General features: G+C 40.5%; 2 protein-coding genes across 2 annotated transcripts; one reads left to right on the top strand and one right to left on the bottom strand.

Annotated features, from left to right (window-relative positions):
* Nucleotides 1-63: 63 nt before the first annotated feature.
* snx1a (sorting nexin 1a) lies at nucleotides 64-13,526 on the bottom strand. The gene is made up of 15 exons (XM_061077100.1): nucleotides 12,996-13,526; nucleotides 9,742-10,834; nucleotides 7,741-7,877; nucleotides 7,434-7,509; nucleotides 6,802-6,845; nucleotides 6,245-6,386; nucleotides 6,067-6,145; nucleotides 5,892-5,967; nucleotides 5,545-5,658; nucleotides 5,033-5,126; nucleotides 4,565-4,770; nucleotides 3,704-3,847; nucleotides 2,961-3,041; nucleotides 2,798-2,869; nucleotides 64-2,259 (listed from the first exon to the last, which is right to left on the bottom strand). Exons 1-15 carry the CDS (start codon nucleotides 13,122-13,124, stop codon nucleotides 2,209-2,211), a joined length of 2,538 nt encoding a protein of 845 aa, XP_060933083.1. The 5' UTR covers nucleotides 13,125-13,526; the 3' UTR covers nucleotides 64-2,208.
* On the top strand, nucleotides 12,902-25,156 carry sv2 (synaptic vesicle glycoprotein 2). The gene is made up of 13 exons (XM_061077102.1): nucleotides 12,902-13,612; nucleotides 14,823-14,921; nucleotides 15,365-15,526; nucleotides 16,975-17,137; nucleotides 18,093-18,214; nucleotides 18,984-19,147; nucleotides 19,236-19,316; nucleotides 19,616-19,711; nucleotides 20,700-20,788; nucleotides 21,151-21,278; nucleotides 21,698-21,793; nucleotides 22,450-22,609; nucleotides 24,348-25,156. The coding sequence occupies exons 1-13, from the start codon at nucleotides 13,513-13,515 to the stop codon at nucleotides 24,529-24,531; spliced, it is 1,644 nt and encodes a 547-aa protein (XP_060933085.1). The 5' UTR covers nucleotides 12,902-13,512; the 3' UTR covers nucleotides 24,532-25,156.
* Nucleotides 25,157-26,308: the final 1,152 nt, after the last annotated feature.

Genomic DNA, 26,308 nt, shown 5'->3' with positions numbered 1-26,308 from the left:
CCCTATGGAATATCAGTAACAGGTTTTTAGATCCGGGGAGAAATAAGACACTGACGACTGAAGTTTTTACTGAAATCTTAGAGTGTAAATAGTGCAACTTTTATTGATTTGTTTTAAAAGATGTTTCTATGACAGTGCACGTTGCTGACATTGCGATGCTCATTGACACGTGATGACAGAGGATGAGGATGCAACAACGGAAAAAACAAGCCTGTAATCGAACCGTCAAACACAAACCAAAAAACACAGCGCAAAAATAATGCCTGCAAGTGTAGTGATGCCTTAAAGACAACAAATGATACAAGGAGTTTGGCTGCACCGTTTCAGTTTAAAGTGTGCAAATGTGAAATTAAAACTGGAAGAATCATACGATGGCAGCCCCGTCACACGAGGCAGTACGTTAATCTCACGTCTACAGGCCGACATCTGCCGCCCAGCTCTGGTGCTTTTTAAAGGACAATTCCAGGTTTTTTGTACGTGCTGTGGCCAATTGGATGAAAAGCATACAGTAGTGCTTGGTGAAGAAATGATTCATGCGTTTCAAAATTCAAATGATCATTAAAGTTATCAAAAATTAAGGAAAAATACCAAAACTGTTACCACTTTCTCAAAAGTGCTGATTTGCTTCTTTTTTCCATTTTATATCTGTAGATTTAAAAGGTGCCCTGTGGATTTTTTCGTAAACAAGACTGCATATAGATTCATGGTTTCCCACCAGACAGTTTTTTTGCAAGGTATAGAAATTATTTCGATCCGTCGTGGTCGACTCAGAGTTGTATTCTCCACCTGTGTTGGCACATCGTTGTCTTTCTTGGCAGCTTTCAATCTGAGACAATGTGAGGACGTTTCTGTGTGAGATACTAATAAAAAACAAAGACCCACGACAGCAACAAAAAAATCACTTCTCTTTAACTTTTTAAATTCCTGGTAAAACTCCACAGGGGACCTTTAAACATCTTTGGGTTACGGAAAGATGCGAATGAAACAATGTCAAGATTTCATGGCTCTGGGATAGTTTGTATTTTTTTTGATCTTGTATTTATAAAGTAAACAAATGAAAATATCAATCAATCAACAACATAACCGATAATGAAAATATTCTTAGTTGCAGCCCTGGTATTCTAGGACCTGACCCCCAACCATGTTTTGAAGTAGCATCACATCCATGAGGCTGCACTCTGCTCTACTTTGTCAGACTAATGCTGCAGCTCTGACATCAGCCTGAGACGTGACAGCGCTGTGAGAAGTTTCAAGTCTCCGCAGGTCAATGTGAACCCAGACGCTGACGACAACTAGGACAAAATAACTGAAGAACAAACACAAGTAAACGGACTTAACTGTGACTAAAACCCCAGTATCTCTCTTAAACCCCAGCACTGACACTCATGTCATTATGGCTGCTGTGGAAATAACATCATCTTTACATCTTTCAGATTTAATTTGGCGTCTGGAGACAAAAACACCATTTAGACTGAAAAAGGCACAGAAATGTGTAATTTTTTTGTTTGTTTTTACAACGATTTAAATCAGATCCGACAACATTAAACCCACAAGCTTCACCAACAGTACGATGCAACCCACAGCTGTAGAGTTAACTAATCTAATGCCTCTTCACCCGACACCCAATCCCCTCAGCATCAATAGTATTTTAAATCTGAAAAAAGAAAAGTTATCCACCAGGTGGAAGTGCTCACAATTCGTATATATCTCAATCTGATATTTTATCCCTTTTAATCATTTGAAAGCAAAGAAAGAAAAAAAAAGTTTTTTCGGCCACTTTCATCATCTGGGTCCCCAGAAAAAAAGTGATGAGAGAGCGGCCGCACTGTAAACGATTAACCACAGCTGATGTTAGGGAGCTCCTGATCACGTGAGGGAGGAAATCCTGAGAATCATTTCCCTTCTCCTCGTGCGGAAATCAATGAATCAGTCACCTACACTTTCACCTCCTCTCATAGCGTCCATATCTTTGTATTCGCATACTCTTTTTCATCTAGTAAGAAAATATTTGTGAAAGGTTATATGGAAATATACAATTATTAATACAATAGAATACAGAGCCGTTGTGTTAAAGGTGATTAAAAAAAAACAGGTTGATTGTATCTCCCTTTACAATGCACGCGTTCTCCTTGGTTTAAAGGCAAAAGAGGTAAAGTGTATAAGAAGAAGGCAGCCTGTTGTGTCATCCAAAAGGCTGGGGCTCGAGGATTATGCGATTGCTTTTGCTTCTGGTAAGAAAGCGTCCCAATACTTTATCAGCTGGAGAAAGAAAAAAGAGAAAAACAGTCAACATTGTCCAGTTCATTTATATCGTCAAACAATTTTCAAACAAGTGAAAGTTAGACATAAAGCAAAAATCGATCCGATCCATTTTCTCAAACATGAGTATTTGTTTTTGGAAAAATCATATGGATTTTCCACTGCTGGGTGAGGAAAAAATTTTCCACACATTACATTTTGCTGTTCGAACCGTCTCGATATTTTCGTTGTGCCATTTTATTTAAAGGTTTTTTTTAAGAATTGTTTACATTTGTTGGTTAGCGGGATTTAGCTAAAAGTATGTTAGACAAATGATCATGAAATGTAGTGGAATTGGTACGAGTTAAATAACCCATTAAAGATCTGTGCAGATCTGGAAAAAATGAATCAGGCATGATTATGGAACTGATATCTATGAGTTTGTGAAGTTCGGTGCAGCTTCACTGAATCCACTGTTGAGCCTTGGCGGATGTTCATGCTCTGAGTATGATCCTGTTAGTGACCATCATGTTCATCCCTCGTCTTAAGAAATTCTCACCTGTTGTTGAGACTGAAGCAAAGACTCCAAGTACTTGATTATCTGTTGTTTGAAATTTTTGGCCTTTTCTTTCTGTAAGAGAAAATGTTAAATATTAAAGTACTGACAAACCCGTTCAGCTGTTCAGTGTCATCCAGACGATAGAAAGTATCAGTATTTGTACCTCAAAGCGAATGACTTCCTTTCTCACAGTAGCAGAAACTCTGTCAAACTCTCTCTCATACTGCGTCACCTTGGCCTCCCACTGTGGACAAGAACAGTTAGTTCCCACACAAGGAAGCAACTTTGTGTCAAAATATCAACATATGAATCACTTAACAGTTTCACATTATTTGTTATAAACACCGTTATCCGTTGGCTTTCATCAGACGGAATGAATATTACATTCCCACTTTTTTTAGGCACAGAACACAACCATGGAAGTGACAGATCTGCTGCCCAGCTCGGTTCATTTTGTCTGAGGACTTTGATGACTGATGGGTGGAGGAATGAACTACTTCTACAATATTCATTCCCCGCCCTCATCATACGCCCCCATAGGTCATGTGACAAGAATCACTGCCTTGCAGTTGGATGCTTCTGTCGACCAGTAAAGCTGCACCAAGTATGATCAGAATCGCAGTATTTAGAAGAGTTGACCGTTGATCTTCATTTATCCTATTTTGACATTCATGTTAAATTTGGTCATAATTAGCAGATGGTAATTTGAGTGATGAAGAACCATTAGATCTTCAACCACCAAAATCTTAAATCTATCCGTGTGAATGAAATGCAGGAATGGACAAAATATCCCAAAATATCATCATCATAGCAACAGAGAACTTATAAGTGAAGCCCTTCGAAGTGGCCCCTTCATCAAACCCAGCAGGTAGTTATTTTCACTGAGTTGATTTTTTTGTGTCGTACCTCAGCGATCTCCTCTTTGGCCAGTTGCAGTTTGTCCGGCTTGTTGGCCCACAGCAGCTTGGCCTCGGTCTCCCTCTTCTTCTGCAGCATGGCCTGACCGTCCTGCCAACGCTGCCATGCCTTAATCCGGTGATCAAACGACCCCTGCAGGTCACACACACTCACAGGATCACTCCATGTTTACATTAGATCGATTTACTTTAGCTCTGCAGCTGATTCTGATTCCTTTCAGGGGAACTTTGTCAAGCCTTTATTTGCTGTCAACAATAACGTGTCTTGTGAAATATGTGGAAGTTTAATCATTCAATTTAGATCTTAAATTTATTCTAAGAGAAGTGATGAGTGAAAAGGCAGCAAAACATGAAAAAACACCCTCATACATCACTTTGTAAAGTATTTAAAGTTAATTAATTAACTTTCCTATGCTTGTCAGATTTTATGATTCACTTAAAAGTGGCATTTCACCTAAAAATAAAATTGTCCTCACCAGAATTCAAACCAACTACTATTAAAATGGCAGATTTGACTTCACTGCAGTGACTTAAGAGGGAATTGGAGTTTGAGATTATAGTTTACGTAGCAAAGAGTGCAAAGATCTAATTACTCTGCACATATCAGCTGGTATCTTTGTAAACTTAGTATCTAAGATTACTGAAAGTTTGAATCCAATTCAACTATCCGTGGGTCGATAATAATTGACCGAGATGAGCCTTTCAGACATATCAATATACTACAGAAGACCCAATGGAGAGATGGTGTGCACTTGTTGTTGCAGATGTTTTTATTTGAGTATTTGAGACATGAATACTTCACTGTGAAAAATCAGCTTTGATTAGTTCCATATTGAATTGTTCTCATTACCCTCACGGCTCCGAGCAGACGGATGAAGTCAGCGATGAGCTCGGCGAAGCTGAAGGTGTCGTTTGAAGCCTGGTCCTGGTGCAACTGCTCCATCTTGTCCTCCACCTCTGCCAGCTGGGACAGAGCTCGGGACAGAGCTGTGTTGTCCTCGGCGCTGCCCAGCATGGCTGCACTCTTGGCAAAGCTCGCTGTGTTCAAGGACAGCTCTAGATGGGAAGAGCCAGCCAAATGTTAAACACATTCCACAAGTTACCACGTGGCAGAGGTAACTCGTCTCAGCTTGGGTTTCGGAAAAACAAGCAATGACGATGACACCAGTCAATACTTGCAATTAATATAATAATATAATTAACATTATTATATGCTTTAAATAGCAGGAGACACTGTACATGGGATGTTTAGAAGGTTTCAGGTGTTGTGTGATGGAGTGTGTGATGGAGTGTCTATCACCAGTTGGAGAGAACCGACCTTTCCTGTGGACAACCAGGGAGTCGACCAGAGCGTGCAGCTTCCTGAACTGCTGGTCTGCAGACTCCACCTCCTGCAGCTTATCCTCAAACCACTGCAGCAATACAAACAGCAATACAAACTGTTAGTACGACCCCAACAACAAGGCCCCCACGTGTTTAAAATCCCACTGTTCCCAGTTCAAAACAGCCTTCAATGTCTAAATACTGTCAGTGAAGGCAGAGACCTTTGACATAACAGCAACAGACACTGAGAACAGATCACAGAACTCACATGTTAGGTCACAGTGGATCAATAACCAGATTAAATGTTATCATGGATTACAATGTGTGGGAACTGAACTTTTTCAGTACAATGATTGATGCTAATAGTCATGTGAATCTCCCCTTAACTGGAAGGTTCAAATGTTCAGATCTTGATTGAAACATGCAGATTTCATCGTGACATTAAGGGCTACTCAGGAACAGAACATGTTTTGAACAGCAGGAGTGTGTGTTTACAGCTCAACTCACCACATCGGACTCGTTCATCTTGATGGTCATTTTGCTGACAGCATCTGTTGCTTTGTTTATCATTTTCAGGAAGCCGGCACCGCTCAGAGCCTGGGTGCTCACCGCTCTGGGCAGCTAAAGACAAACACACACACAACAGCTGTGATTACACTTAGAATCAATACCCAAATCTTTGCCAAAAGGAAGATTTCATCATGAATCTGTTTAATGCTTTAGTTGTGTGCGTGGAAGTGTCAAGAGTCTTAAAGATCACAATATTTCAAAGTGTTTTGGGCAAAACAAAAACTAAACCAATGATTGTTTTCGAAAGAAAGTCAAGAGGTTCTTCAAATTCAGTTTCATCTTACCTCCTCTCTCTCCAGGAACTCTCTGACATCTGGATCTTGGAGAAGCGATGGGTGATTCACCACCCTCTGGACGTACCTGTTCAAGGGTCAAATTGGGGAAAGAAGTCTCACTTTCTTGCTTGTAGGGGCAGAGCAACTTTGAAATTTGTGGAACAGGACATGTTGTTTTTCTTACCGCTCCAAAGCACCTCTTCTTCTCTCAACGAAGTCTGCAGAGGAGGAATCCTCCTTTCCATATTTCATCTTTGTCATACCTGTGCAAGACAATATCCATTGTCACAGCTACAGGAGATTAAATTCACACTTACAGTATATGAGAAAATGTGAGGAAAGGTATTAGGTAGTCAGTTTACCCAAGATGCTCTTCTCTGGCGGCGGAGGCACAATGTAACCATTGGGCCCGTGCTTTTCAGAAAGCTTCTCATAGAGGCCGAGGAAGTCGCTGAAGCGGCGCCTCACTGTAAAGGTTTTGGTGCGGAACATGGGCAGTGTGGTCTGAAAGAGACAGTTTTCTTCTCTGTTAGTTTTCACTATATTTCATGTGTGTAACAGGAATTATGTGGCAATCATTTCATTTGGATACATATCTGGAAAGTCACTACTTCTCGATGAGGCAACACAAAAGGAGAAGTCCATGTCCCACTGATTAAAGTATTGCAATATGTATTTAAAAAAAACAGATAACAGTGTTTTATTAAACCACACGTGCAACAGTAACTACAGGTGCTGCCAAATCAATCAGGAGTGAAATCTATGAGATGTGACTTTAACTCTGACACAATCTCTATTAGCCTCTGCAGAACAGTGCATGGGCATTTCTTTAACAATACACTGACCAGTTAGCTTACAATAAACTAGACTGACTTCCTCTGATTTCAAATGGTCAACTTGTCATTGAAATGAGTTTTACCTGTGTGGATAATTTGTAGGCCATGTAAGCATTCATCCCATCACCTGCAAAAACAAGACAACATTACTGAGTTTTGCAGAAAAATGGACGTAAATTGGTAGAAATACTTACAGAATAGTACTCAATGCAAGCTACATGTGGGTTTTAATCATCGGTTCTGTTAAAGGAGATCAATCCTTGATCTGCTGAGTTGTTCCTGTTTGACGCTCTCTGCTTGTTTTATGCATGCAAATGTATGTCCGTCTGCTACAGAACATCCATTTATTTGCTTAGTCGTGACAAATGGAGCAGTCAAAAACTGTTTGCCCTTCAGGGATCAAAACATCAACAACTCAGTCACCTACCCTTATACCTGTGCTGCGTGCACCACAGCGCCACCCAGTGCTCATACAATAGATTTACAATTTAAACCTAACACCTGTATTTTACTCCTACAGGTACTTTACAGAAGTCTCACCTGCTTGGTTATTAAGTCTTTTTCATCATTTTGAAGTTATACATTCAAGGCCCTCAGAATTACCTTTGTTTGGTTGATGTTTACAGAGCACAAAACAATGTGTATGTTTATTGCAATAAATTGAATAAACCAAATAGCTTATCAAAAATGGTATTGAAAAATAAATAAACCTCACCTATTTTTTCCGGGTCTTTGACAGAAACAAAGATTTCAAATTTGTCTTCCTGCTCCTCCTCTTCCTCTTCATCCATCTGGAACGAATATTGAACAGCAGGTAAAAATGTAAGTTTATTTTAGGGACATTTGTCAAAGTGGCCGGAAAGAGCCTTCAAACTTACATTTCCAATTACAGATAAAAAATCTGATACCCCAGGGATCTTTAGAATTAATAAAATGATGTACAGAACAAGTTTTCAGTAATCATCATGTTGTGGTCACAGTGGGAGTTTCACTCTGGCTTTGGATATCTAGTATGTATGTACCTCCTCGAGGGCAGCAGCCTGGGGCTTGGCCAGGCTGGCAGCTGCTGACAGCGAGGGGGCGGGCGCAGACGGTTTGGCCGTCACCTCCTTCTTCCTCTCGCTCCGTGGGCTGTCAAGAGAAAGTTCCACTGTGGCTTCTGTTAGAGAGGAAAAGAAAGTAAAGAAGCCAGATGTGGGTCATTCCACTCTGTATGGAAACATGTGCACATGTGCTTTATTTATTAGAGCGCCCTGGCCTCTTTATAAGTCAACCAGCATGAATTCACATTTACACACAATTATTTACATTATACAACTAAATGCCTCTGGAGGAAGCCTGTCGTTTTTATATACATCTTCTTTCGCTGGATTTTTTAAATCTTTAATTTAAATTATATTAAACTGCTTCTTTACATTACAGTTTTGACTTGAGAAAGTGCAACTTTACCATAAAGGAAATGTCACTCATTTCCACACAGGATCTCTGGAGCTAAGTCAGCAAAGCCGATAGTTTCCTGGTTACCTCTGTTACCACAGCCGCTCTAGGAATAGTCATGGCTGTTCAAAAAACTCTGTTTAAGTATTATGAAGGACACATGTCAAAGATGACCAAGCAGAATGGGAATCTTCAATACAGAAATGTTTTTGAATTTTTCCCAAGGCTGTGCCTCAGCAATATCCTGTCTCTGAGCTCTAGTATACAAAACTCAGCTGTTTGACCTGATAGAGAGAGACTCTCCAAATCATGTCCAATCAATTCAGTCTACAACAACGTGTAGAGTCACTTCTGATGATCGACAGATATTGGGGGAGGCACCAGATTTTATTCAGTTTCATAACAAAAGGTTTGAATATTAAACGTAAATGAGTCCTGTCATGCATGTAGATTGGTGAGGAAAAAAAAATATGCTTTTGTATTGTAAACTAAACCGACTAATAATGCCATCATCAAGGCAAAAAAGTAGAAGATCAGCTAAACTGTTTCTTTCCTCTACTATTTATTACTTTCGTATTTCCTGTTTGATTGTGCATGGTTGAGTTTTTTTTTTTAAGTGAATACCTTGCTTTGAATGTAACCATGGATTGTTACTAGTTTACTGCTAATAATGCGCGTTTGAAAATCAATCCAACCTCAGACGGATAAAACAAATAAACTGGAATTTCACTGAGTAATCACACAACTCCGCCAAGGCCCAACATTACACTTAAATCCAATAAAGCCACACCAAAATACACACACTCAAATATCACTTCCAGATTTGTTTTTACTCTACAAATCTGAATTATTCTCTGAGAAGTTAATGAAAATGTTAAATACGGCCTGTATCACAATGTTGAAAGAATTAAAACAATGTTCCGGGTTCTGCCCCTGATCCAGATCTGGAATAAATGTCAACGCATTCTTTCTTTGGGTTCACCCCACTGCTCCACAACATGTCGTTAAACTTGCTTCAGTAGTTTTTTTGCATAATCCTGATAACAAAAAAAAACACAGGGCCAGTGTATCACAGGGCGGACAACTACCATTTACGCTCACATTCACACCAGCAGTTGATTTCGAGTCTCCACCTGACATAACCCCAATCTTCATGTCTTTGGACAGTGGGAAGAGGAGGGACAACCCACACAGAACAGAAGGGGAAATCCAAACTACACACAGAAAGGCTGTGGCCAAACCTGGATCCGAACCAAGAACCTTCTTGCTGAGGTGACACTAGCAACCTGTGCAAATCGAACTTTGCTGCATAACAAAGGTCGTGTGGGCAGAGGGGAAACTATCAGTTCAAAAACATCTGCAGCAGTGTAGAGAGGGCATAGTTTCTGGTAATAGTTTGGTAATAGTGTTTTCACTGCAGACATGTTGACTTAGCAGAGTAAGTGAAGCCAAGTTGTTCCTTATTACACTTATAACAACTCTGAGTCCCAATATTTAATTCCATCATTATCCCCTGAGCTTTTCCTACTTTCATATTGACACAGAGAGAATTCGGTGTAACCAAGGAATAAAAACAATGGACCCACCAGCAAAGATGTCCGTCTCCTCTTCAGAGTTGACTCCGTTGGTCTTGGAGTTGACGGTGCTGGTGGTGCTGACACTGGGCGCCGTGGCGACGGCTTCTTCGGTGAAGATATCCCCAGCTTCTGCAGGGCTGATCTCTTGCAGAGGCCCAGTTATGTTGATGCCACCACCAACAGCAGCAGCTTTGATCGTGACCGTTTTGTCCTTCTGCTCTTTATTGATGGTTTTCTTCGAGGTGGCACCCAGCGGCTCGCCAAAAAGATCCTCGTCGGGTGCACTGAAGAGGCTCTTCTGTGGCTGCTTGGCAGACATAGTCAGCAGCGGGTCTGCAAACAGGTCACTTCCCTCATCCTCATTGAACAAGTCAATTGTCGCCATGCTGGGTTGTTTGGCCTCAACAGCGGGCGGAGTATCACTAAGGAGGTCAACCAGAGGGTCAACTAGAGGGTCAACCAGAGGGTCAACAAATGTGTATATGCCAGGGGGCTGCTGTGTGTTGCTGTCTGATTCACCACCTGAATCCCCAATGAGGTCAATAACTGCAGCAGTGGAAGCAGTGGAAGCAGTGGAAGCTTCCTCTACTTCCTCTACTTCCTCTTTTCCGTCGCCAGGTGGATCTGGATCACATTCCGTCCCTTCACTTTCATCCGTTGCTGTGTCAGCAGGAACATCTACTACCATCACCACTTCCTCTTTTCCGTCGCCAGGTGGATCTGGATCACTTTCCGTCCCTTCACTTTCATCCGTTGCTGTGTCAGCAGGAACATCTACTACCATCACCACTTCCTCTTGCAGTGCCTCAGTTTCACTTCCCAGTAGGTCGACAAAATCATCCGAGGGTTCGTCTAAAGAGATTATAGCCGTGTCTTCAGCTGCAACATTGTCAGCAGCCTCTTCTGTTAAGTTGTTTGTTAGGTCAACAAATTCCTCCGAGGGCTCACTGACAACTTCACTTGGTGAAAGGATTTCAGCTTGGTTGCTGATTGGCTCGATTAAGAGGTCGCTCATGAGGTCTGAGGGAGGCGTCATTAAAACCTCGATAGGTTGATTGGCAGGAGGCAGCGTGGTCTCCACGTCGGCCAGTGGGGGGTCGCTCTGGAGATAAGGGGGAAAAGGATTTGAATATGGCTGGAACTAAAACTCATCTGTCAGTTCTATCTAGGTTAATCAATTAAGAAAATTACATGTCAGGAGATGGTAAAAAGGTAAAGCTATAGCGATTTCCTTGAGCCCATGGTGATGATTTAATTACTATGTTGACATGGATAGCAATGTTCTGATATTAACCAGATAAGGATAATATATATCTGAATAAATCACTTTCATGTAAAGCGCATTTTCCTATTAAACCTGAATAAGGTCATTATTAGATTATCAAATTAAGATGTGTGGAATATTCTGACCTTAGTTGCATGATGCAGACATGTTTACATCTTAATCATATTATCACGTCATATTGGAGTTTTCACAGCATTTTGCTACGTGTGCAGTCGTTACCAACTGTTTGACGTTATAATCAAATAAAAAAAAAATATTCAGAATAAGGGATACATAAAAAATGTCCATCATGTTAAACACAAAGAGGCAGAAAGACATCACATTTGAGTGAATGGAACAACTGGTAAATGATGAATATGATTAATTCAAAATCAAAAAAAAGTTAGTCAGTGACTAAAGGATTAATAATCCCACAAACTCCTTGTGAATAAAAGGGGCTTAAATGGTTTTTAGTTTTAATGGAGATGAAGATTTAAACAAGTTCTGTAAGTAGTGTGAGCAGCGCTGGAAACCATATGCTGTGAAAGGGGCTGCTTGTTTCACGTCACCTCGAGCTGAAGCAACATCCTTGACTTCAGCTAGAAGCTCTGTTACATGTCAAAGCCAGAAATGCTGACCAACGTTTTCCGTGCAGGAATGAGTCCAGCTCGCAAAAAAATCAAAGACAGCAACTTTGCAGCCTTTCCTCTGAACCTTGACTGTGTGAAAACATCCGGGTACTGACCATGTGACCACAGCTGACTCACATGACAGGGGGCAGCCTGAGCCAACTGTTAACTCTCATTCAAAAAGGTATCTAGTTTTTCAACTCGGTGTTTTACATGATGTTCCAGAAACACTTCCCTGATAATGTCCAAACCTCAAAGATCGCTGACATCAGACCGCTGTTACTTTACATTCAATATGCATGACCTGCACACACACTCATAGTGAGGACTTTGGTTTTGGAACCCGATTTTGGTTTTTAAAAGATTTGGGAGGATTTTCTGCACAGACAACATCATCTAATCATTTACCCAATGGGTACTGTATTCAAAATGAGAATTGTTGTATATAGATTGATCTATATAATGGCAAAAACATCTATCCTTACATCTCAGACTTCAAGACGTCACCGCAAATAACCAACAATCTAAAATCACCAAGAGCATGAAAATCACATTTGACAGCTGTGAACAAACAGTGCTTTTACATGACATAGACTCCATCTATTAGACTTACGCTAATGTTGGATTAACGGCTGTGGCTAAAAATAATTATATTTAATCATTTAAATTATGAATTGTCAAATATGCCCATCTTGACATCTTCAAATGGGACTCAAAACATTTTGCAGTTTCGCTATTTTTGCTTGAATAATGTCTAGGACTAGTTTATATAAATAGTGTAAAATGTCTAAAATTATTTTCCCACATGGCAAGGTTCTTGGAAGTTTCTTTCAACAATAACAAATATGCTCAGTTTTCTAATGTCATTTACAAGATACAACAGAAAAAACGAATAATGGACTTCTATGTCTTATAAATTCGGTGATAAAATGAATCCCAGCTAAAAAAAAAAAAGAAGATGAATCGTCTTATCATCGCAGCTCTACGAACAGCTTACTGATTATCAAAATAGAGGTTGACTAATTATCTGTCGATCATCTAATCGAGTAATCGTTTCATCACTCGCTAGTCATGTGGTTTCCTGGCGGAGCTGATCACATCCCAACCAGACTTCTTCACAGAGAAACTCGGGTCAGTTCCACAGCTCCGTGTTGCTGATCTTCTCCAAGTTGCAGTAACAACAATAAGTGACATTAGAGCTGCAGTGTCCACACTATTGTTCTTAGTGATTTATATGTATAAACAGCTAAACTCAAGGGAAACTTGCTGAAAGTGTCTCATTAGCATTCTCGGTTAGCTACCTAAGTACCATTGGCAGTAAACGTCACCTAGCCCAAACGAGAGGCCGGGGATCGAACCCTCAGACATACCGCGCTGAGGAAGAGGTCCTCCCCGTCCTCTTCATCACTGTCTGGGCCTCCGAGGTCTTCGGGCTCCTGCACATCTTGGTCCTCGGAGTCGGGGAACGGAGGAGGACTGCGCTCCGAGCTGGTCGCCATCTTCTATCTTTCTGTTTTCTCCACACACACACAAGGGGAGGGACCGTCAGCGGCTCCTCGCACGGAGGCTAACAGGCTGCTGCTACACACCCGGGCTGGAGCTTCACCTCCACACACTGACAACAGGGGCAGGCTGCAGGACACTTCGGGACTGGAAGGGACACTCCACCGCTGGCTTCTCACTTCCTGGTGCTCCTGGTCCTCCTCCTCCTCTTCCTCCCTCTTCTTCTTCAGGTCAGGCTAGCTTCAGTCGGTGCTAGCTACCCGGGCAGCAGCAGTCATGGGACAGACGAGGTGTGGACCGGGACAGGGGTTCAGCTCCAGTTAGCTCATGTGCAAACAAACAACTCCGTGCCCATATTAGACACATCCGACCTTGAAGGGGGGGATGTCTGGTCACATGCGGCCCGGGGATGTGGAGGCTCGGCGGCCGCTGCTGCTCGGAGGGAGAAGTCACCTGGAGCCGGACGAGCTGGACTCAGACGAAGGTAGGAAAGTGTGGCACTCCATCACTTCCGCATTCACATCGGACCACACCAGGGAATCAGTTCTATGAGTGCGAGCCCTCAGGTCAAGTTTGAATTCAAGCACTTAAGTAACTTGTACATATCTACGAGCACTGGTCCTCTCTGACATAGTATTACTTGATTATTTACTTAAGAATTGCACCTAAACAAGTACCATTTGCACTAGACTTTTACTTTTTTTACTACAGTATTATCCCGCCTAAAGTGTATTCATATTTATATATTTATCTTGCTCATAGTGTATTCATCGTTCTTACATATTATTGATATTGTATATCATACAATACCTCTTAATACTGTACTATTCCATATATATTTCTAACTGTACATATCTTATTTTATTACATATTTCACTTTAAACATGCACAATACTCTTTACTTTTACTGCCTTTTTTGCACTTCTGGTTAGATGCTAAACTGCATTTCGTTGTATAAGTACTTGTGCAATGACAATAAAGTTTAATCTAATCTAATCTAAATGTTAACTTTTCTGGAGTATTTCCATTCGATGTCTACTCCTTATTAAGCTGATCAGTAGGAAACTATTGTGCAATTATTTTCACAATTTAATAATCATTGCAGTTATTTCAATTCGATAATAATCCTAAATATTTAAGGCTGACTAAAATAGATGTTTGTATAGCACCTTTCAAAACGGCCATTCCTAAGTGCTTAACAAATACGGACAAATAAAGAAAACAATAGAAGTTTGAGTCAACAAGTGAAGTTTAAACATTATTTAAAAGCCAGACAGATGAAAAAAAATCTGTCTGGCTAAAGAAACTGTTATAACTAGAGTAGCAAAACGTAGAGCTCAATCCTCTGCCATTGTCCAACAGTCGTATTTTTGTTGTTGTTGTTTAATCAATATTCAGGAATTATTCTCTGTGAAATCATTAACAAAACACAGTGTCTTGCAGATTGTTTCTGCTGCCCCCTGATCCAGGGCTGCACTGAGTGTTTTATGGATTCTCCCCTCACACGAAAAACTCGTTTCTCGTTTCTGCCAGTTTTCCTTATCAGCAACCATTGACCTTTTATCTATAGCTCCATTTGCAGCACCAAAGGAAAACTCCACTGCAACTGTTGAGTCTGTGCTATACCTCAAGCTTCCATTTCTCCTGACCTGCCTGGGGGTGTGTGTGTGTGTGTGTGTTTTGTTGCGTCACAGGTAAAATCATTTTTGACAGGAGCAGGCCAGACTTGAAACATGAAGCCGGGGGAAGTGCAGAGAGAAAATTAACATATGAAGAAGCAATGGAGGAAGCAGGTAAACTAACATTGGTTCTGTCTTCTACTGTTGTCTGTGAATTTCTTCTTTCTCTTAAACATGCGCGGTAAAATAATATTTGAGGTGACAAGTCAACATAGGGTGTTGTTGGATCTCTGTCAAACACATACATGGTCTCAATTACATTTCTCTGTCATCAGGGTTTGATAGAGATATCTTGGGAATTGTCGCCATTTTTACAAAATATATATAGATTGATTGACCTATGAAAGACCTTTAGACCAATATTTCTGTAGATTTAAATTGGTACATCCAGACATATTTGTTCAGCAGTATAAAAGTATATGTGTAGTGTTCTACTTTGGTGCATAATAATTGTTTGTTTGCCTGTTTGTTTGTTAGTTAGTTAGTTTGTTTTTTTGTCTTTGTTTTCCGCAAAGACTTCTCTCTATTCAATGTACTCTTTTGCTTTTGCCTCTCAGGGTTCGGCTTGTTTCACTGGCTGCTGTTGGTGGTCTGTGGTTGGGCCAACGCCAGCGACGCGGTGGAGATTCTCTGTGTGTCTTTCCTCCTGCCAACGGCGCGCTGTGACCTGCTGCTGAGCTCCTCAGACATGGGCCTGCTAACTGCCAGCATTTTCCTTGGTGAATCTCAGTCCCATTCGATAGACCCACTTATCAAACCTGAACTGGTTCGCCTGTGGCTGCAGTAACTGAAAACCCAGGGCACCAGTGAACTGTGTCATTTTCCTCGTAGTTCCTTTGAATATGTTCTCCGCCAAAATAAAATTGTCTCCATGGCATTAAAATGTATATGAAAATCTCAGTGGGACACAAAAAGATTAAAAACTAGGTATTTTTCCAAATCTGAACTTATTAAAGCAAGCACGTTGGTCAGTAAAATTGTTATCGGTATCATGTAATACTTGTTGGAAATACAAAAAAACATTTTAAAAAACACTTTTAACTATCTAAGGACTAATTTCCTACCCGGAGTAAGCAATCCATCGGTTTCCTGCTAAGTCCTTAGCCCAAGTCCTTAGCCCAAGTCCTTAGCCCAAGTGAAGGAGTTCAAGTACCTCGGGGTCTTGTTCGCGAGTGAGGGTACTATGGAGCGTGAGATTGGCCGGAGAATCGGAGCAGCGGGGGCGGTATTGCGTTCGCTTTACCGCACCGTTGTAACGAAAAGAGAGCTGAGCCGCAAGGCAAAGCTCTCGATCTACCGGTCGATCTTCGTTCCTATCCTCACCTATGGTCATGAGGGCTGGGTGATGACCGAAAGGACGAGATCGCGGGTACAAGCGGCCGAGATGAGTTTTCTCAGAAGGGTGGCTGGCGTCTCCCTTAGAGATAGGGTGAGAAGCTCAGTCATCCGTGAGGGACTAGGATCAGAGCCGCTGCTCCTTTACTTAGAAAGGAGTCAGCTGAGGTGGTTCGGGCATCTGGTAAGGATGCCCACTGGGCGCCTCCCTTGGGAGGTGTTTCAGGCACGTCCAGTGGGGAGGAGACCTCGGGGAAGACCCAGGACTAGGTGGAGAGATTATATCTCAACACTGGCCTGGGAACGCCTCGGGATCCCCCCGTCAGAGCTGGTCAATGTGGCCCGGGAAAGGGAAGTCTGGGGCCCCCTGCTTGAGCTGCTCCCCCCGCGACCCGACCCCGGATAAGCGGATGAAGATGAGATGAGATGAGATGAGACTTTTAACTATCTTGTGACATTTGTGACCCTAAAAAATAAAACAAGAACTGTAGTAAACAACTAAAGCAAAATATGAATAGACTGAAACAACCAATAGAAGCTCAAATTTAACTGAACAGACACAGTATTATAAAATATAAAGAGAGGACTGTAATATTGAGCCTCCAAAAAATTCAAAGTGTCAGTAGATTATTCTGTCAGTCAGATCATATATTTGATATTTTTGGACATAACATCTCAAGCATCCGAAAAATAAGAATAATTTAAATCAATAATAACTCTTCATGGTAGTTAAGAGATAAAAGATTTGGCAAAACACTGAAAGTTAGCTTATTTTTAAGAAGAAAAATTATATAACAATCTCATCATGCTAATAATTAATCCCATTTTCCAGGAATGATGGTGGGTGGCTACATGTGGGGGTACTTGGCTGACCAGAGGGGGCGTCGCCAGGTCTTGGTTGTATCCCTGACAGTTAATGGGGTGTTTGGAGGTCTGGCCTGTGTGGCTCCATGGTTCTGGCTCCTGCTGCTGCTGCGGATCATCAGTGGCGTAGGGTGAGCGTGTGACTTTTATTGTATGTATGTGTGTGTGTGTGTGTTTTATATATTTATTTAGTTAAATTACATTTTTTATGTAAAATGTATTATATCATTGTTTTTTTGTTTGCATGCTGGTCAGACTGTCAGCCACACACACACACTCACTGCTGCAACCAACTATCGTTTCGTTATCTAATAATAATTTCTCAATTCAGATTTTTTCTATAAATTGCCAGAACACACAGAAAAATGCTCTTTGTAATCTACTGCATATATACCACAAATGTACTTCCCTTGGATTAAACAAACTTTTACTGGGACCACACATGACCAAGATAGGCAGGCAGGAAATCCTCATAAGTAAAAAGGGGAAATCGGACAATCTTAGTTTTGTTTTTTTATTCCTCAAAAATGATGGAAATGATTAATTGATCATAAAAATAGATTCTGATCAGTAAACAGTAGCTCAATTGATTTACTGAAGGAAGAATAGACACCACAAGTCAAACAAATAAACTACAATGACAGTCAGCACAGCACGTACCTCTGCATGGCCCAACAGTCCCTTTAAATTCAATCAAGCTGCACTCAATTACACACACTCATATAACTTCACTAAATGTGTCAGATTTGTCTTCATTTAGATCCATGAATTATTCCCCGAATCCTGATCTGCTCTAAAATGTCATGGGTTCCTACCTGACCCATACAATATCCTTTCACCAAGTTTCATAGAAATCCATTCAGTCGTTTTTGTGTAATGTTTCCTACAAACAAAACAAAAATTCAAAACAACAGACAGGGGGGAAAACATAACCTTCTTGGTGGAGGAAATACGCAGCTAGTGCCAGCATTAGACCAACCAGTGTAACTTTTTGAAATAAACCTCCAAAATGACTATTTTTGACAAACTAACTGGATTTCAAAGAATACAACTGAAGGGTAACTTTTGACTTCTCCTCCTCTGTAGGGTGGGCGGGTCAATCCCTGTTATCTTCTCGTACTTCTCAGAGTTTATGCCCCGACAGCGGAGAGGAGCAATGATCAGCAGTCTGGCCACTTTCTGGATGGCAGGAAACATCCTGGCTGCAGGTGGGAAGAGACAGCGATAGTGTACTGTGCCTGTGTCACAGGATCAGAATCATAATCAGAATTATTTTTATTGCCACGCATATTTGCATATATTGGAAATTGCCATGGTGTGGTTGGTGCACTGTACATAAAAACAAAACAACAATATATATATAGTAAAGGATACGTCATTTAATAAAAGTCCCATGCATACAAGAGCTACCACCAACTATAAAAAACGGGCACATGTTTGGTGTGCATGTTTTAACTTTTTGTGTTGTTGAGACAAACAGAAATTCTGCTCAGTAAGTGTTAAAGGTATCCTGTCATGTAACATCATCACATCACCAGATCATCTTTCAGTGTATTCTAATAGTTTCTAATATTGATTTACAAATACATTGATCCTAGTTTTGATGAGTCCTAATGTAGCACCTCATTATTTTAACCTAGATATAACATAAATCACTGGCTTGTTTGGGGACGTGTATGTTCTGGGATTTCCTCATACTAATTATTCATCTGCACAATAATCAAAAAGAGATTAAGGTTAAAGTCAGTGTTGGTTTAACTCTTTAACTCTCTTTAAGTTGAGCCTTATTATTTGTCTCTACAAATTGATCTATAAAGTGGAATTCCACTTGGCTAAACCCAGTGACAGCATCACTTGAGGGGGTACATCATCATGATCATCTGAGAGGAAAAAGAGGAAGAGAGGGAACATGTAACAGTTGGGCACTATTGACATAAGACACAAACAAATCCATTGACTGAGAGTTTTTGTCTGCAGGTCTGGCCTGGCTGGTGATTCCCAGTACCTGGGCCCATTTTTCTCTGGGGACACTAGACTTCCAGAGCTGGAGACTGTTTGTGCTGCTTTGCTCCATTCCCAGTCTCACTTCAGCCCTAGTATTCAGGCAGCTCATGCCAGAAAGCCCTAAGTTCCTCATGGAGGTATGTATTTAAAGACCGGTTGAACGTTTGTGTCAGCATGATCTTTCTGTCCTGATGTCTTACATATTTTTACCCCCTACTCCTCCAGGCTGGTCGAGAGAAAGAAGCAATCCATGTTTTCAGATTGATGTTTAAGCTGAACATGAGGGGAAAAGGAAAATCTTTACCGGTATGAAATAATTACTGCTCCTTTGGTCCTAAATGTCTTTATTGTCATTTGTGTGTCTACAAATATAACTTGGCTTTGTTGTATTTAAACACTGATAAAGCACAGAAGTGCAGTGGTATTGGAACAAAGACAGAACAATACAATTTATCATGTGAATGACAAAAGTCACAACTGATATTACATTAAAAGGTTGAATTATTGTTTTACAAAAACATTGCAATAAACCTCTCTTTTACTGCTCCTCTAATATTGTATACTACTGAAAGTGTAATGACTCTAATGTAGATCTTCTTCTGCAGGAATTTGGTTTGTGTATAAGCTCCAAGCACAGAGACGTGGAGGAGACCAGAGCTCGGGGTTCATATCGAGAGCGACTGTCAATTATTTTGAAAAAGGTAACATCACTCACTCGGACAAAGCCATGATTGGACATCATAAGAGATGTTTGTCTGCAGAAACACACCTTTCCCCCCTAATGTTACCTGGAGCCTTATCTTGTTTGACTAGTACTTAATCTTGTGGTTATTTATGGTACCTGTAGCAACAGGACCGGATCAACAATTGCCCTTCCTGTGCAGAGTGTATAGTTTCTCTGTGCTGTTACGTTTCAAAAATGAACTAAATGTCCTGTCCTCCTTCTCCAATGTCTGTAATTATCTCACATTATCTCACATGTATTTATGAATAAGCACACTGTAACATAACACATCAACTGAGATGGAAAATGTGTTTAATCAGTTTTGGACAGATAAGACCAGGTCTCAAGATTAGGTTGAGAAACAGAAGTCACCTTTTCCAGCTATTCACCTGTACCAATGTCATTGCATATTTTAATAAAGTGGAACAAAATCGCCCTGTTTTGTCTCCAGTGAGACCGGCACATGAGCCCAGTTTTCCCCACATAACGTATTAAGTCTTTGGTGGTAGAGAGGGTCCATGTTGTTTGTTCTCATGTGAAACAAAGCCAGAGTGTCATGCACACAGACTAGAGAGTGAAACTGAATTTTCCGGCACTGAATGCCACTCGCAAGGTCACACAAGGCTGCAGCTGAAACTGAGTTTGTGCCGTTTGCGTGGAATCTAAACATTTTATGGACAAGTGGGAGAGACCGAGGGAGCATGAGGGAAATAGCGCTGCAGGAAACTCTACAATGACTCAATAGAGCAGAACACCAACTTAGAGAACTTTTATGTTAAAATGGGAACTGTACATTTTTGGGATCATTATGAAACTTCTGATCCGAACCCTAATCCTATCTGTGACTAAAAACTGATCCGATCCAAACTGTTTTGTGATTGCGCCCCTATAGATAAGTGCTGATTAATTATTTCCTCTTTATTTCTCAGTGTCATTTGATATCATTTCTGTGGTTTAACCTGCAGGGCCTGTCGCCTATTAAACAAATGTTTAATGGCTCCCTCAAATCAAGGAGCATCGCTCTGCTCATCATCTTCTACTGCATCGCCTTTGGGTGAGAAATCCCATCTTCCTCTCCACATATTAACTCATCAGCATCTGCAGGGAAGTGAAGCAAGATATCTTTCATACTTCTGTTGTCGGTTTGAGGAAGACATGATAAACACAGGATCAGGACTTTTTTTTCCTAATCCATTTCAACACTGCAGAGCACAGCTTTGCACCTTAAATTGTTAAACCCAAAAATCCTTAGTTATTTATCTGCTAAAGTGTTCAAACAGATGATTTTCTTTATCAACTTACCTAGAAGACTTTGTATCAAAGGACAGTCAACAGTTAGCACGTGTTTGAGACTTGTATAAGGATAGATATATTAAAACCCCATAACTATTAAATTAATACATTCTGCTTTTGCAGTTACTATGGGCTGTGGATGTGGTTCCCAGAGTTGTTTGCGAGAATTGAGGATGGAGGTTCACCTTGTGCCAACGCGTCTCTCTCATCTCCTCTTCACAACCAAAGCTGCTACCCGGTCAAGACAGCGGGTGAGTTATTGGGATAACAAATACTTTCTGCCGGTTTCACTGCAGTCAGCTCTCCCCCTTCTTCCTCCAGTCAGTGAACAGAGAGCTGAATATGAAGCTCAATATTATACAGGAACTCTGGTATTTTTCAACCTGGGCCCTATGTCTAGAAATGTGTGTGTGTAAATAAATGGTTCTTATAAAAGCACATGACAGCAGTCCACGAAATGTCATCTAAAAGTACATTTTTTCACTAATAAAAGGCACAGATTGTTATTCTGGGTCTTGGCTCAGAGGCTGGCAACATTGCACATGTCTTGCTCAATGAGCGGGCCCAAGCTGCAGACGCAACAGTGGTGATTGAGATTAAAATATGGTTTGATGGCCTTTTCTTTATTTCACCCTCACCTTCTGTCCTGTATCTGTTTGTCACATGACAGTGTATATGGAGGGCTTCATCATCGCTGCATCAAACCTGCCTGGCAACATCTTCACCATCCTAGTGATGGACAGCACTGGAGGAAAGTCACTGCTGTGTGAGTCTATTGTTCATTTCCCTAGTTTCATTCTCGTCATTTTGTGTTGCGGTGCCTGTCTGAGGGTTTTACATCCACTCTCGTCAGTGTCAGATTATTAAATTCTCCACTGAAAAAAAAAAGTATTTTTTCAAATGGTGAGTTAATATTTTTTTTCTGAAAGAAACCGTAGTGGTTTTGTTTGGATCGGGCAGAGTGTGTCATATTTACTGTCCTCATCTAGATTCAGTCAAAGAAAAGAGTAATGAAAAATCTGCCGGCATATTTTCACCCCAGACCGTTTTTTTATTGGTTGGCTCGTTTGTTTGATAAATGTTGTTATAAAAACATGGCAGAAGGAGCAGCAGGCAGGTGGGGGCTGTAACAGCAGGCGATCTGTTAGTAATTTCTGGCCGTATAGATAACAGATGCTAACATCCACTGTTGACACACTACATGCGTTAAACAAATGCAGCCACCACAGATATTCAAATTTAAAGCAAAAATTATTAACAATTTTAAAGTCAATGAAGTTCTATCAGAGACGGCTGCTCAGAAACTGCATGTTGTTACAGCATGAACACATGGAGAAGTGCCACCAGGTCACGCTGCTACACTGTGAATGCTAACGCTAGATGCCTGATTTTAAATCCCTCCCTTCTTTGCTGTGTCTCTAGGCTGCAGCTTGGTGGTGTCCAGTCTGAGCGTCTTCCTCATCTATGTGGTCCAAACCAAAGTCCAGAGTCTGATCCTCTCCTGTGTCTTCAGCGGCGTGTCCGTCATCGCCTGGAACGCCCTTGACGTGCTGGGAACAGAGCTCTACCCGACACAGCTACGGTACCTCATCTTAAAACTCGACTTAAGTTCAACAAGTTCCATGAAAGCAGCTTTAAGTTGACCTGTGCAAATTTTGATCATAAATAAGAACAAAAAGATGTATGGCTGATAAACAGGGATATATTTCACAACTTCAAAAAATAAACTAGGGCTACGTTGTAGCACTAACGGGCCTGAGCACACGTGCGTTTCAAGTCTGTCTCGGTCGGGAAAGAGACAGCGTTCAATGACCAAGCGCTCGTCTCCGCGTTGCATGGGTTTTTTTGCACTGCGGCAAGGATAAACGCTTCACTTCCTGTAGCCAGCAGGTGGCGCTGTGATTTTAAGTCACGATTTCTGTGTTTATGTCTTCGGGTCGCGACTCTTGTCTTATGTGTCGAGTTTGGACTCGATTGGACCAAATATGTCCGAGATACAGACGCCCGTGTTTTGATGGCGTTTAATCAAACTTTGACGCCAGGCCACGGTCCCACGCTCTGGTGAAAAGTTGATCTTTTGATAACTTTAGTACTCCATCTTGTTGTGATGACACTCGTCTAAATTTTAAGTTGATCCGATGAAAGCTCTACGACAAGTACATCAAAGTAAAAATGTGGAATATGGCAAAAATGGCCACTAAATCCAAAATGGCGGACTTCCTGTTGCGTTTTTCATAATGCTCCAAGAGGCTTTCTTGTGCGTCTCGTCATGATACACAATTGTCTTTATTTTCGTGAGGATCGGTTAAAGCTAACTGAGGGGGCTTTCCGTAGGTGGCGCTGTTGAGCTATTTTGCCACGCCCATTTCAAATTACTCCAGAATAAGTAAATTTCCACCACTCTCTAATTTACTGCAAACTTTAGAAAGTTTTTGAGCATGGGAAAGCCCTCAAAAAGCCCTTTCACTACGCTCAGAATAATCCTTTCAATTTCAATAGGGCCTCCCACCGGAGGTGCTCGGGCCCTAATAACCTATGTGAAATGTTTAATGCGGAGATTAAATGTGTTTAACATGTATGTTAGACTTGAGGATTTCACACAGGTTTTGATGAGTAACTATGATTTTTCACATATCTTTATAAGAAAACAAAGTATGACATTAATTTCTCTTGGTCTGTGAATTTAGAAGTATATTCATAATAAATTGATTTGAATAAATCTAAGGTGTCAGATTGAACTTTCAGCTCTTCAGGCCTCCAGAAATCAATATAACAATCTGAGTCTAAAATACAGGAAGCATTGTTAAAGGTCACATTGGAGAAAAGTCAGTTAAATGTCACATGAGATACTACCATGCAGAACTACTGGGTTTTACTGGTATTTTTCCATGCTTGTATCTCTGATCTAAGTTTTTTTAATTTTATTTCCTTTATTTTAAGCATAGACAAACTGGAATGACACAAACCAAGGCCCAATGTCTTAGTTAAATAAAATTAAACTGCACCAAATTTGATTTTAACACTTATACATAATCAGTTTTTTTTCCATCAAGGTCCATGAATTATTTCGTAAGAAAACAGTGACAATTTCAGAAAATAAACAACAATATCCTATCTCGCAATGTTAAAGAGAGTGAAAAAATAAATCCTGGATCCACCCCCTGATCCAGTACCCACACCAAAGTTTAATGGGTTCTTTCTTAATTGTAATCCTGCTTTACAGTTTTGTATAGAATCTAAAGTTGTGCTCATCTTACAGTGGATTAAATACAGCACAGATTCTCACATGTTGCCATCTCCTGTGTGTTAATCTCCCTCAGGTCCTCGGCTCTCGGCTTCTTCACAGGTGCGGGCCGTGTGGCAGCGATCATGGGTAATATGGTCTTTGGGACGTTTGTGGACACGAACTGTGCCGTGCCGGTGCTGCTGGTCTCTGCTCTGCTGCTGACCGGAGGACTGGTGGCTCTGCTGCTGCCACAAACCAAACAGACTGAGCTCACCTGAGGCCGACATTTTATATCAACAAGTTATCATAAGAAAGGGGACTGGGGGATTAATGCACTTTGTCACTTCTCTTTGCCTTTTTAAGGTGCCTTATCTAGAATACCATGAAAAAGCAGCAGCAGGCGCTCTTGAGTGAGAAGGACAAGAAAGGCAGTTGTGCCACAATCTACATTGTAACATTGTAAGGATGAAAATCCTATCCAGATGGGAACTCTCAGGAATACTTGAACGAAAGAAAAAATGTTCCCTAATGTTTTTGCAACCTCGACATGAAAAGTCTCTTGAAGGATGTTTCATAATTTTTGTGGTACGTTTGAGGATTGGTTACTCAATGATTTTAGGTGCATTATTAGATTTCTAGATGTGTCTGAAATGTCTTTAAAAAAGAAACACTCCACATCTTTCCAGGCTCACTGATCTGCACATTCATTCTAATACAGAGGTGTCATACTTCCCTGACCACAGTGGACCAAACTGTTTAATCATTTAGCAATAAGCCAAAGATTTCAAGTTCCAGGACCAAAACAAGTACAAATGAGCCTGCGTGGCCACGCTTACCATCATCTCAAAGTTCTATGTTGTAAATTACTACTGAAGCTTAACTAAATAAACTACTTTCATTTCAGCAGCATCTTGGTGTCATTTTATCTGTACATGTACTGTCAGCTGAGCCAATCCCAGCGGACACTTAATGCAGTTAAAACTATGTGTTAATGTGGATGTCTGCTCTTTTCAATAAGCTACTCTTGTCACTCTCTTTCTGAGGATGTCTATTCTCAGTAAACAATGCCACAGAAATGTCAGCTGTATTTGAGCCTTTAGGACAAATCCATACACATACTGTATATAGACTGTTCATATGTACATAGGCCGGTATGGTATACAGAATGAATAAAAGTATATATATATATATATATATATATATATATATATATATATATATATGTGTGTGTGATTATAATTACATAAGTCTCCTTGATACTGATAATATGCAAAAGAACACTACAGATATGTTGACTGCATCACTAGACAAAAAAGGGTTTAAGGACACATTGAGAACAGTGAACATGAAAGGATTTTTTCATCACTACACAGCATTTTGTGAAGTGTCTGCAGGTAAATAATCCTTCTGTTAAATATCAGTCCTCAAGTAAATGAATATGTTTGTACTTCTCCTCTAGGGGAAGTTACGAACAGAAAGATAAATACCAGCTTACACTGCATCTTTGGATTCTTCCTATTTGTATTTCCTGTTTGTTTTATGATAAAGATGCTTTTCCTTGAGGATGGCTACGATAATCAAACATAAATTCTAGGGATTTCAATACACAATATATAAAAGAAAATATATATGTTGAATGATGATAAGTGAATACAGTGTATAAATGTATACACCATGTCTGTGTAGATACACAGCTTTAATGAGCTGTTACTATGGAGACTGAACACAAACTTTGAAACAAAAGTAATTAAAAACATTTTCATAGTCATACAGTATATGAGTTTGAGCTCAGGTTTAATGACAAAATGATTTGATTAATGCTATGTGAGTCCTGTGACTTTTAGAATGGTGATATGACAACCATGAATAACCATTTGTATTTGAAATCAATTTTAATTTAAATACAAACAGATCCAGAGCAACATCTAACAGGTTTTGGAAAAACTGTCAATAAACGCGACTCAAACATGGGAGAGTGGATCTCTAATTTGTTTAAATAAAATTATTTATAAACATTTATTTAGGAATGTATCTGTTATTTTACAGCTGATAAAT

The sequence above is a fragment of the Limanda limanda genome, chromosome 8 (assembly GCF_963576545.1).
Source record: "Limanda limanda chromosome 8, fLimLim1.1, whole genome shotgun sequence".
Lineage (NCBI taxonomy): Eukaryota > Metazoa > Chordata > Actinopteri > Pleuronectiformes > Pleuronectidae > Limanda > Limanda limanda.
Note: the sequence above shows the minus strand (reverse complement) of the source record. Positions and strands in the feature narration are given on the sequence as shown.